Source organism: Salmo salar, chromosome ssa14 (assembly GCF_905237065.1).
Source record: "Salmo salar chromosome ssa14, Ssal_v3.1, whole genome shotgun sequence".
Lineage (NCBI taxonomy): Eukaryota > Metazoa > Chordata > Actinopteri > Salmoniformes > Salmonidae > Salmo > Salmo salar.
The window spans coordinates 60194087-60207965 of NC_059455.1; the positions used below are offsets into that span (position 1 = coordinate 60194087).

At 40.6% G+C, this 13879-nt stretch overlaps 1 protein-coding gene across 1 annotated transcript; it reads left to right on the forward strand.

Moving 5' to 3' along the window:
* The first annotated feature begins 2541 nt into the window (after positions 1-2541).
* On the forward strand, positions 2542-6783 carry aard (alanine and arginine rich domain containing protein). Its single transcript, XM_045694629.1, has 2 exons — positions 2542-3142; positions 4839-6783. The coding sequence occupies exons 1-2, from the start codon at positions 2927-2929 to the stop codon at positions 4962-4964; spliced, it is 342 nt and encodes a 113-aa protein (XP_045550585.1). The 5' UTR covers positions 2542-2926; the 3' UTR covers positions 4965-6783.
* The last annotated feature ends 7096 nt before the right edge of the window (positions 6784-13879 follow it).

The following is a 13879-nucleotide window of genomic DNA, read 5'->3' on the forward strand; positions in this document are numbered from 1 at the left end:
GGCAATGAAATTAATGTTATGTCCTGAATTCAAGTACCACTCTTCATATCTAAGCATGGTGGTGGCTGCATCATGTTAGCGGTATGCTTGTCAGTTGTTCTTTCATCAGGACAATCACCTAGAACACAAGGCCAAATATGCACTGGAGTTGCTTACCAAAACAACATTGAATGTTCCTGAGTGGCCTAATTACAGTTTTGACTTAAATTGGCTTGAAAATCTATGGCAGACTTGAAAATGGCTTTCTAGCAATAATCAACAACCAACTTGACAGAGTTTGAATCATTTAAAAAATAAAAATGTGCAAATATGGTACAATCCAGGTGTGTAAAGCTCTTCAAGACTTACCCAGAAAGACTCAAAGCTGTAATCTCTGCCAAAGGTGATTCTAACATGTATTGACTCAGCGTGTGACAACTTATGTAAATTCGATATTTCTGTATTTTATTTTCAATAAATGTTCAAACAATTCGAAAACATGTTTTGACTTTGTCATTATGGGGTATTGTGTGTAAATGGGTGAGAAAATAAATCAATATTAATCCATTTTGAATTCAGGCTGTAACGCAATAAAATGTGGAATAAGTCAAGGGGTATGAATACTTTCTGAAAGCACTATATGTGTGTAAATTAATTGGATCAAGCTATGTAGCCTATTGATTCATTCTTGATGAATAAATAAAAGGATAATGTTTTGTTGTTTCTATGTAATACTAGCCCCCTTGAAATGTTATGAAGTTGACTTTAGCTAGCCAGCTAGATAGGTTCCCAATCTCCCAACCTCATCACTAGCTACCAGGCCATTTCAGGCTATCAAGTTAGAGTAACTTGTCTAACTATCTTAGCTGGCATGCCTGCTGGCAAGGTTGCTAGACTTCAGAAAAGCAAGCAATTAATAAATGCACTGAATAACACTCATTCCTTTCAATATTTTACTTTTTTGTTTTAGCAAAGATGCAGAGAAGCATATTTAGTTTATTTAAAATAAGAACCACCAGCCAGGAGGATACATACAGCTCAACGGGTATGCTTAGATATTCAAAAAAATACTTGGTTTAAATGTAATCTGGCACCTTGTGATAATATCATGATATTTGTGTATTCATATTGATGCCATGATATGTGCCTGTATTGATGATGTGTGTTATGATTCCATGTACTGTGTTGTAATTTGGATGTAATATCCAAGGCATGTTAATGCAGTATATTGAGATGTGTGATCTACAACAGTCAGAATGACATCCTCATTAAAATGGCAGTTGAGCAGGTAAAGAGGTATACTTAGATAACCTATGCAGAAAAATATACCTTTTTTTCATAGAATTAGGCATAATGACTATTGCTCTAGACTGCAGGGGAAAACTGTTTCAGGTGGAGATACTGTATGCCCTGGAATTCATTACTAGTTCAATTTGAAGATGAGCAGAGCTTTGTGAACTAACATTGACGGATGAAATGTTGCTGATGTCAGTATGTGCAATGGGAAATTAATATTCATCTGCCTCGCTCTCTCTGCCTCTGCCCATTTCTCTCACAATATGTCGCTCTATCTCTGTATCTCTCTCTCTCTCTCTCTCTCTCTCTCTCTGTATCTCTCTCGCTCTCTCTCTCTCTCTCTGTATCTCTCTCGCTCTCTGTCTCTCTATCGCTGTCTCTATCGCTGTCTCTATCGCTGTCTCTATCACTGTCTCCCTCTGTCTGTCTGTCTGTCTGTCTGTCTGTCTGTCTGTCTGTCTGTCTGTCTGTCTGTCTGTCTGTCTGTCTGTCTGTCTGTCTGTCTGTCTGTCTGTCTGTCTGTCTGTCTGTCTGTCTGTCTGTCTGTCTGTCTGTCTGTCTGTCTGTCTGTCTGTCTGTCTGTCTGAGTATTGAAGGGGGACAGCTTTAGGGCTTTGAGGAAGTCTGTCTGTCTCTCGCTCTCCCTCTCGCTTCACTTTATTTATTTATTCACCTCTCACCCTCTTGGAGAAACACTTGTTGTGCACAATCATTTGCAATACTTCGTCAAACTGGCAAACCAGTTAACTACTCTGGGAAAATGCTGCAGAGTTACATATGTCAGGGAGGAGTGGACACTAGACTTCTGTGTTATCTCTATAGAAAAGTCAGAATGACTGTAGTCTGTGCCAACAACCAATCCAGAAAACCCACAGGGAATGGACACAAAAGATCTGGATATATTTCACCACTGGACGGCCTTTGTGCCTCTCAATCGGCTACACCAAGCCTATGTCCTTCCCCGGTCCCACCCAACCTGTCTCTTAAGCTGACAAGCAGGTCTTTTAGAGGGGTGAGCAACACTGACACTGAAAAGGTTTAACAGATTTGACACAAGCGCACACACAGGTCTACACATAGACACTGCACACAAGTGAGAGCTCCCCCACACAGCATTTCTCACACTGAAATTGTATGGAGGCGGGAGTGAGGGCGAGTGAGAGAGAAAGGGGGTGGGTGGGGTTGGGGGAGTCCTTTCAGTTCTTTTTGAGGCAACAATGGTCTTTGTCCAAGATCTTCCACCATTCTTATTGGGGTTACCAAAGGGGGGGCGGAGGGAGGGCTGGTTTTCCATAGTAACGGGGACAAAACAAGCCGGTCCCACACAAAGCGGGGAATGGGATGAGTGAGGCAGCTGAACAGAAGCACAGTAACTTCTACTGAGAAACAGAGGGAGGAATCCTGCTCCTGCAGCGAGGGAAGACAAGGAGGAGGACGACTAGATAGGACGAGGAAAACTGAGAGGACAGTGGGTCCAGTCGATTGAGACAAGTGAAGGAGCAAGGGGGGAAAAAGGAGAAAAAACAACAAAAGTAGGACAAAAAAATATATATTGGAGACTGGCGGTGCTGGAAAGAGAGTGCTTGACACGCGGGGCAAAGATACACAGACACATACTCACATCCACATCTGTGCCTCCTTGGAAGGCAGCATGAATCGAGACAGTCAAAGTGAGGACACTTTGTCAACCATGGTTCTGGAGAACATCAAGAACAAACTGATTCACGCATTCAGGACCACTGGTGAACCACGGGATGCCCCAGAGTCTAATACTGGGTCCATTAGCATTGGCAGGAGTTACCAAGCCAATGAGGAACTGCGGAGAGCTAAGATAGATGGAGCCATAACCTGGCTAAGATCTGAACTGGTGAGTTATCTGCATTTGGTAGAATACTGTTGACTCTTCGACAGTGTAGTATGTTGCTGTGCAGCATTGTAGAGTTGTGCATTATTGGATTGTATAGATGTGTAACCCAAAGTTAAGAATTCATTAGTGTTTTATTTATTGTTGCTGTGATTGTGCACTGTTCAGTCATAGTCCCTTTGAGTCATCTAGCCCTCAATGAACCAAATATTTAAACATTTACCTGAAATGTCTGTGTTGCAAAGGTGTGATTCCTCACGAAACTGGGGCAAAAATGTTCACAGGATTTAATCCATAGAAGGGTCCTTCAGAGGAAGATGGACATATATTTGACATTTGTATCTAAAATCATAATTGAAAAATAATGATTCAAAGTTGGCATATTTAGGACATTTTGGCCTTACCCCGGCCTCTTTCAAGACTACATCACGTTTAATCTGTTGGTGAAAAAAAAAGAATTGGTGTCATATGGAGATTTACCACTTGCTCTGTAATATGAGTAGTATTTTGATGTCTGTAACAATTTTCTTACATTCATTTATGAATATTGAAAAATATACTAACAATAAAGAAAATCTACCATTTTTTATTTGGAAATGTTTCAAAATATTCTTGAACATAATATTATCTACAGGCATATCAATTTTTTCAGAGCGGGGCCAAAGACAGTACAGTATGAAGGCTAAAACTGCTTCTCCAATAGAAATCCCTGATCACACTTGTAGACGATGTTATGGCGGCGTTGGCTAGCTAAGCTCATGCGTAGAACACGTCATCGGGTCTAACGGTCATCTCGCGCGGAACTGTGCATGTGCAGGCCATCAAATCAAAGGCACTCCTTCGATATAAAGTTGTTTTTGACAAAAATGAAAACGTTGCAGTTTGTCACTTTCATGAGGTTGGAGTAACAACATGTTCAACTACTTAAGACATTGGCTGGAATCTAGGTTGTGCCTTTAGATTATGAGAAAATTAAAAACTAAGGATGAATTTTTCACTTTTCTCATTGACTTCTCAAACCCCAAACCCCAAACCCCAGCCTAGTTTGTTTGGTCTGTTTCACAAGCGTTCCTGGAAGTCTAGCAATGTTGCGCCTGTTGGTTTAGAAGCTCTGTGATGGTGTCTCTGCTACTTTTAGAGTTATGATGCAATTCATAAGCATTACCAACAGAGTGAATGTGAAAAGGGATTCAAAATGGTCGCCCTGTGCTGGTAATTTGCACAATGTAGAGGAAAAAGAAACGCACACCTATTTAGGCGAGGTGCTGGCTAGCGGAGTGGAAAACTTGAAAATAAAGGAGAGCCACACACTCTAAGAGCTCAGATGCAAAAATGTAATGTCCAACGTTTCGACAGGCAAGCTGTCTTCATCAGGGTGTGATGAAGACAGGTTAGATACAAACTTAGATACAAACGATACAAACGTCTTAGATACAAACGTCAAATATATGTCAACAATCGATCCTCCAAAGTACCATTCGATGGATTAAATCTGATGATAATACCAAAATTCATGGTCTTTTTTTGTCCTGGTTTCATGAGGAATCACTCAAAGGCCTTGTTAAGGTGTGCCAATCTAGTGTAAATAAAGAAACAACATACAAATGAATGAAAGTCTGCCTGTTTTATCAGAATGAACTATGAATGTGTGTGTGTTTGATCTGAAAATATGATCTATTCTCCCATCATTACCATGCAGCTGGAAATGCGCTCTCAGGACCAACAGCTGGCCCAGACCCTGCTGGGTCTCAACAATGAGATCCAGAGACTGAGGCGGGAGAGTATGTCTGGGGCTCTGGAGCCAGAGGGGGATGAACACCACTAACCAACCCCACCCAGTACACCTCTCCTGGGGGAAACAGAGAGTGAGGGTGGAGGTATCCTGCTGGAATTTCCTGGAACCCTGTTTAAATCCATGACCAAACTATGTCTTTTGACATTTCTAAAACAGATATGTGGAAGTGTTATACAAAAGAGACCCTTGGAATGAGGATTCCCTTGTAAAGGTCACATGGCATGTTTGATGTTGGCTGTGAGGGACCCAATGGACTGGATATGATTTGATGAGTAATAGTCATAAGAATGTTTGAAACTTGTGAGGTAGTGTTCAATGTTGCATGCATACATTTTCAGTCCTGTGTCATTCACCAAGTGAGATCCAAAGTGAATATGTTAACTATTATTTAAGACAAAACAATCTGTATTTCATAAGGCCTTATTTTGAGGACCTAGTTTTACCTTAATACAGTGACCTGAAACTCAGGGTTTACAGGTCACATCAGGCCTATAAGTCGCATTATGCTGGTTTGCAAAGTGATGTGGTATTCCTATTGGAATTCTACCAGAATCCAACATTCAGAATTTCTATTCACCCACAAACTGCATTCAGAATGATTGCCAGTGTTAGGAAGACTAAGGGGGTATCACACTGAATTGGCTTGGAGCAGTTTTTCCGAACTCTGGTGCGTTTACCCCCTTAGTTTGGTTTGTTTGAACTGGTGTGAACACTCTAGCTGCACTAAACAACGCACCGTGGTTCGCTCAAAGAGGTTGGTCTCTATGCGATTAATTTCGTACCGCGGTGCAGTTTGCTGCAGGTGAGAACGCAGTCTGGACCAAACACAGGAAAGTAACCAGAGTCACGCAGTATTATTGGTTGTTTGACTGCAAGCATTTTATGAAACGCACGCCACATCATAACTTGACATATCTGAAACATTCTGTGAGTAGCAGCGCATCCGATGCAGATTAGTTGAGACCGGAGCTGTACCGGAGATATATGCTACTGAATGTAGTCTATTAATTTATCCTATTCACGTCACAGTTGGAGCGGCTATTGTGCTGTTTCCTCCCGCATGTTGCTGGAAGACCAAAAGAAAAGTAATATGAAGATTGGGACACACAAGCGATGCTTCATGATAATCATAGATTGATTTAACGTGAGCATTTTTGGCCTATAAACAATTGACTTCAATGGACACATCCCACTGAGCACACACTGGTTGAATCAATGTTGGTTCCACATAATTACATTGAACCAACTTGGAATAGACGTTGAATTTACGTCTGTGGCTAGTGGGGTGGTTTTATTTAGGAATGATAGTTAATTTGACATTTGGAAATGTTAAACCAACCGGACCAAAAAAATAAAAATACTATGTAACAAATAATCAAACTCTGATTCGAACTAAAGCTCAAAACTACTTGTGAAAATACCCAAAGATATGAGACTACCTAAATCATCTAAACTGGAACAACCGTTTTAGTAACGGGTGCAATGAGTAACAGATTGGATTAGTTTAGAAACATTTATGTTATTTATATTTGAGTAGCATAAGATTAATTAATCAATTAGAAAACATAGGTATTGAAACAAACAATAAAAAAAAAATCTAGCTGCAATAGAGCATGCTGGGAAATATGATAATAATGGCCGTGGTTTTGGTTTAACACTGGTTATTAACACCAACACTGGGTTTTTTTTCACCAATGACTGTTAATTTAACGCTTACAGAGGTAATTTAACTCCCTAATCAACACTAGAACTGTTACACTGAAAAATGTAACACTGAGTTACACTAGCCAATTTTCTATGCAGAAGCAACAGATAAAAAAAAAAAAAAGAATAAATCATGAAACTTTAAGTCTTGGTAACAGTTGTGCTTTTGACTTTGATGTTTTCTGATATGACAGAAATATATGTACAGTACATTTCAATTTTTAGATCTTTATTGTTCTGGCATACTATGTACAGTACCTGTCCCAAATGCAGTTACAGTAGCAAGGATAAACACATCCACTTGTCCACTAAACATTGACATAATAAGTGTTGTCACTTTATCACAGATGAACTCCTTTTGAACTCAGTTGAATTGGGAAATTCGGGAAGTATCCTATCTTGTTCACTTTGATGCCCTTTTTTCGAGATTTTTTGTTTTTAACTTGACCGTTCATTATGTTGTATGAGTCTGCTGGATCGGCCAACTTGAACTACTGCAAAAGGCCAACCGGTGTGCCATCAATAAGCACAGACAGATAAACCCAATCTAAGGCGTGTTTTCATTAATTATAATAAGTACATACACTGTATGTTAGTGACATTCATGTTTTAGTCTATTGACATCGGTGTTCAATTACAGCGTTGTACAACAAATCAATATATACGGTACGTGAGTGGATGATAACTGCATATTGATTTGACCTTCGAAAGTACTGTATTTCAGTAATGACAGACATTTTCAAGTAATATGGAAGAGTATTAGAGCTTATTGTCATATTTAAATCGCTCTTATAGTCACTATTACAAGAGTTTTTACAAATCCATTGTTGAGACATCACAGTCAATATGCTACTGTAAGTAATGGTTATTCTCTCTTAAATGTACTATTATACCGTTATGACCTTTGTACAGTGATAGCAGCTGTTGATGTTTCTTCCATCTAGTTAGAGTTGAAAAGTTACACTGCTTACTTAGTAAGTGTAAGCTCTGCAGTCTGTCAATATGCTTATGTGATTTTCTTTGCAAACATGTTGACAACAGAATAGATGATACTGTGGTATATGACTGTGACATTGACCTACACATTGACCACGGTTGGTCCATAAGAGACTACCGTAATTTCCGGACTATTAAGCGCACCTGAATATAAGCGGCACCCACTGAATTAATTTTTTAAATTTATTTTGAACATAAATAAGCCGCACATGTCTATAAGCCGCAGGTGCCTACCGGTACATTGAAACAAATTAACTTTACACAGGCTTTAACGAAACACGGCTTGTAACAAAAAATTTGCAGTAAGCTTTAGTTGTCTTTTTGCACTGAGTCAATTCCTCACGCTGCTGTTTCCAACGTCTTATCATCGACTCATTAAGACCAAGCACCCGTGCAGCAGCTCTATTTCCTTTTCCAACAGCCAGATCAATCGCCTTCAACTTGAAAGCTGAATCATATGCATTTCTCCGTGTCTTTGCCATGATGAGGGTGACAAAATGACTACCGTAATCAGAATGATGGGAAGTTTGAGAGTGCTCGATTTAATCTAAACAGTAAACCAAAAAGTTGTTTGACCTTAACCCGTTCGGCAATTTCGTTGGTCTAATGAAAGCTTCATGCCGCCAAAAAACTGAGCACGTCACAGAATGTGTTTTTTTTTAGAAAACAAAATTGAAAGCGGGAAAAATCCATATATTAGCCGGGTCATTGTTTAAGCCGCGAGGTTCAAAGCTGGGAAAAAAGTTGCGGCTTATAGTCCGGAATTTACGGTACTGTTTGTGATTTTATTAAGGCAAGGAGCTTCTTCTGCTGGAAGTCCTTCTAGGTAGAGATGACCCCAGAGGAGGTGGAGTCATTCTAGTGGACAGGGAAGATATGGAAAAACCCACTTCCCCTGAGCTGGAGTAAACACTACTACCACTGCCCCCTGCCTCACTACCAAAGTCCCAGCTCCCTTCCTCCTCTGTCTCCTCATCCTCCTCCTCTGCTTCAGCACACTCCAGCTTGAGCTCTTGTATTCCTGCGTGAAGGTCCATCAGCTGTCGTATCAAGGCCTGGTCCTGAGATCGCATCTCCATCTGCACAAAAGAGTTAGGATTGTTGAATTAAACAGAGTGACACAGACATAACAAATAAACAAACAAAAAGAGATATGTAGATACATACATAACAATATGAGCAAATAAAAGAGGCAGACAGACGTAACAGACACTGAAACAGACACAACACCATTTCAAAAACAGTTGGTTGGTTGTGACATACTGTCAAAGGTGTCATAAGAATTGGACCAAGGTGCAGCGGGAACGTGTATGCACATCTTCTTTATTAAATAAAAAGAAGGAAAAAACAAACGCAACGAATGACACTTACAGACCTGTCAGGCGAACATACACTAAACAGGCGACAACTACCTACAAATCCCAATACAAAAACACCCCTATACATAGGACCTTCAATCAGAGGTAACGAGGAACAGCTGCCTCCAATTGAAGGTCCATCAAAACCCTAAACATAGAACTAAAAGGACTAGACTAGAACATAGAAATAACTAACATAGAACATAAACCAACAAACCCCGGAACACATAAAGCAAACACCCCTCTACCTAAATACATAGCCCGAACCACATAAAACAAACACCCCCTGCCACGTCCTGACCAAACTACAATAACAAATAACCCCTTTACTGGTCAGGACGTGACACATACGGTATTCATATGCAAATATTAACTACTACAAAGAAACAAATGGCTATCAAAAATAAGACTAGATAGCAGTTACAACTGTCAAGTAGTATAGAAAAATAGCTCAAAACACAGAACCAAATGTTACGTAACAAAAAGAACCAGTGCAAGCTACTCGAGGCTACTAAGTTATAGGCCTAAATCTGTCTTTTGGAACTGCTCTGCAGCTTCCTTTAGTCTCTTTTAGATGATGAAGTTCATGTCTTTTCCCTGACATAACCTGGTTAAACCATTTCAGTTGAGCGCTGCCTCTTTCAGATGCAAATGCTTTTCTCTCTTTCTTTCTCTCTCTTTCTTCTCAATTTATGAGAGCCAGTCTAATTGCCCTCATTTTGAGAATAGAATACACAGAATTCCACCAAATTCGCCAAGTCCAAGTTTGTCCCAGTGAGAGGAATGTTCGAACAAAAACCAATCATGACCAGATCTGCATTTCTTTCTCTGTTAATTACAGCGTCAGACTGGGATTGGGCTCCGACAGAAAGAATGTGATGTGGCTTTAAAAGTTTTGTTTCAAAGAGGGAAAAAGGAAGAAACATCAACTTTCCTTTGTGTGAAGTTTGAGCAGTGGGCTTCCTGGGGGGGATATCCCCTCTTGATGTGTGTTTGTGTGTGTGTTCTGTCTGTATGTCCTTTGCCCAGCCATTGCAACAGATCGAACTATGTCTAATGTACCATGGTGGACAGTAAACAAGCGCTTGTTCTTGCTGGAGTTCTTGCTTTCTCTTTTATGAGAACAACTGAATACTGGGCCATGAGACTTGATAAGAGACGATGCTTCTAATTGGTGGAAGTCACTTCTATTTGTGCTGCGTTGTAGCTATGTTTGTCTGAATACTGGACAAAGAGACTGGACCTGGGAAGGTTCCCACTGCATCTGCACAAACCCACGTCTCATGACATCAAAGGCCAGCAATCTTTGGTCACTGGGAAGTGTAATAATTGGATAGAGTTTACATGGGTGTCTTTTATGTTGGAGGTTCGAGAATGAGAGAGGACGGAGACCTGCTGATAGTGTAGATGGTTTTATAACATGTCTCTTATGGACCAGTGGATCTATATGAAACATTTTGGCCATAGGGCAGCAGGTACAGTACCAGTCAACATTTTAGACACACCAAACTGTTAGGTCTACCAAGCGCAAACCAGATGGGATGGGTATGTCTGCAGAATGCTGTGGTAGCCATGCTGGTTAAGTGTGCCTTGAACTCTAAATAAATCACTGACAGTGTCACCAGCAAAGCCACCTTACACCATCACACCTCCTTTTCCATGCTTCACGGTGGGAACCACACATGTGGAGATCATCCGTTCACCCACTCTGAGTCGCACAAAGACACGGCTGTTGGAACCAAAAATCTAAAAATTGGACTCATCAGACCAAAGGACAGATTTCCACAGGTCTAATGTCTATTCCTCCTGTTTCTTGGCCCAAGCAAGTCTCTTCTTCTTATTGGTGTCCTTAAGTAGTGGTTTCTTTGTAGCAATTTGACCAGGAAGGCCTGATTCACGTGGTCTCCTCTGAACAGTTGATGTTGAGATGTGTCTGTTACTTGAACTCCATGAAGAATGTATTTGGGCTGCAATTTCTGAGGCTGGTAACTCTAATGAACTTATCCTCTGCAGCAGAGGTAACTCTGGGTCTTCTTTTCCTGTGGCGGTCCTCATGAGAGCCAGTTTTATCATAGCACTTGATGGTTTTTGTGACTGTACTTGAAGAAACTTTTAAAGTTCTTGAAATGTTCCGTATTGACTGACCTTCATGGCTTAAAGTAATGATGGACTGTCGTTTCTCTTTGCTTATTTGAGCTGTTCTTGCCATAATATGTACTTGGTCTTTTACCAAATAGGGCTATCTTCTGTATACCACCCCTACCTTGTCACAACACAACTGATTGACTCAAACGGATTAAGAACAAAATAAATTCCACAACTTAACATTTAACAAGGCACACCTGTTGATTGAAATGCATTCCAGGTGACTACCTCATGAAGCTGGTTGAGAGAATGCCAAGAGTGTGCAAAGCTGTCATCAAGGCAAAGGGTGGCTACATTGAAGAATCTCAAATATAAAATATATTTTACTTTTTTGGTTACTACATGATTCCATATGTGTTATTTCATAGTTTTGATGTCTTCACTATTATTCTACAAGGTAGAACATAGTAAAAATAAAGAAAAACCCTGGAATGAGTAGGTGTGTCCAAACTTTAAACTGGTACAGTAGCATAGCGGTTAAAAGCATTGGACCAGTAGCCGAAAGGTTGATGGTTTGAATCCCAGAGCCGACTAGGTTAAAAATCTGTCGATGTGCCCTTGAGCAAGGCACTTCACCCGAATTGCTCATGTAAGTCGCTCTGGATACAGTACTGTAAGTTTTCAAGGGTTCCCCCATGTAGTCCAACGCCTATAGTGTATGACTTAGATTACTTTAGTTGTTGTTGTTGGTTTGACAATGACCCTGTCTCTCTAGCTTACACAGCGTTCTCTAAGATAAGTCAAAATTAGAACACATTCAACTATTCGATTCTATTGAGCCAACTAAACCAGAGCTATACCAGTAAAGTAACCTATAGTCTCCAGTTTGCCTCTGTATCTCCGTCCCATCTGAGGTTTGGTGGGTTTTGTGTGCTCGTGACACTTGGTTTCCATGACGAGGCGCCGGGCGAAGACTAAATGCCAAGCGATATATTAATCATTGACAATAGGCCTTCTTTGAATTTCTAACCAACTAGGCCAATATGGAAAAGATATAGAATAATTTAACAATATGTTCTACCTGTAATTTGTAAGTAATACATATAGCAGCAAATAAACTTACAGGATTCATAGACGATTCTTGTAACATCTGCCTTGTATGGGTGATTAACGTTTAGACATAACAGAAATGTTGCATCATATAATTATATAAATAACATTCAAGAGACATGTCAGCTAAGCCTTATGAGGTCTCACATACCTGTTCATAGGACAAATTCATTTCAAAGCACTTGGATCATAGTAATAACAAGCTGTTGCATGTATTGTATAAAAAAAACATATGAGAGACATGTAAGCTAAGCCTTCTATGGTCTCACATACATGGGCCATACAAATTTCAAAGCAATTGCGTACCACTGTCTGACGTTACTGACGCATGCAATGTGACACACTGGAATCAAAGTCCGCCGCGAGGAGGAGCAGGAGGAGGGTTTTTGTACAAATAATCTTCTTCTGCCATACAAGATTCTTATTTGATTTTCATGATTATTTTCCATATGGGAAAGGGGGGGATTGAATTGAAGCTGGAAGGGTGACATCGTAACATCGCCTGCCGTCCGCACATCTCAATTACAAGAATGCAATAACGGGACAGTCCCACACACTAACAATTTGAATGACCAAGAAGGTAATTTCATTGGGTGACAGATGGCTTGACCTTAGCCCTAATAGCCAATAAAAATGTCTCCCTTTCCACAGAGCCAGAAGACCACACACAGGTCATTATTTTGGGGGCTTGAGTATTCATCTCCAGCATAGAATAATTTTAACATGTCATCTTTCTCTACAAATAGAAAGTAATGAAAGACAAGATAACCCTTCAGTCTCACAGTAACTCACAGTAAAAGTGATAAATAATTGCAATCCAATTTCCATTATCATCTGTTAACATACAGGAAAGATGAAATTGTCCTCTTTACAATATTCAAATACAAATGTGTATTTCTGTTGCAAATACAAAACACATCAATACATTCAAATACAGTAAATGTTGCCGAGTATCTTTTTACTCAAGCCCATAGACAGATTACACATTTGATCAGTTCTAGAGAGACTTCATCACAACCAAAGACTTTAGTCATTTGTCCAGTCTTACCAGTTCCCTGCGCAGCCAGGCCAGTGCACTCTCAATGTCAAGTTTGTAGGTGCTGCTGCCTTCTACTCCGGCCATGCAGCCCGCCATCCGGAGCCCTTCCTCTGGGCAGGGGTCTCTGATGGTCCGTGGGTCCCTGGACACAACGGGCCCGGTTGACTTACAGGCATCAAAGGTGGCGTCCTTAGAGGAGAAGTCTCTCAGTCTAGTCAGGACCACTTCCATCATGATAGGCTTCAAGTTATACAACCTGGGCTGAAAATCAATCAGTGTTCTTATAGAATCTATGTTTGGTCTAAGTTTCTCTCGGCTGTAGCAAGATACAGCGTTGTCTGGAGAATCCTTCTCGTTCTGCTTCACTACTCCCACTTCCTCGTGTCCTCTCTCATGTCAGTGGTAGTTCTGCACTGGACTGGAAACTTAAGAGTTTCTCCTCTGTTTTCCTCAACCCCCTCCTCTGTGGGACAGTGGAGTGGCGTCAGTCATGTGTTAGTGTGATGCAGCAGGAGTGATGTCAGCTCTTTGCCATTGTCTGAATGCCCGACCCGAGCTTGTTTACCATTTTGGGGTCTCTTTTTAACACACACACTCCCCCTATGGAGAAGGAAGAGGGAAGAGGAGGAAAAGAAGGAACGGAGAAGAAGGAC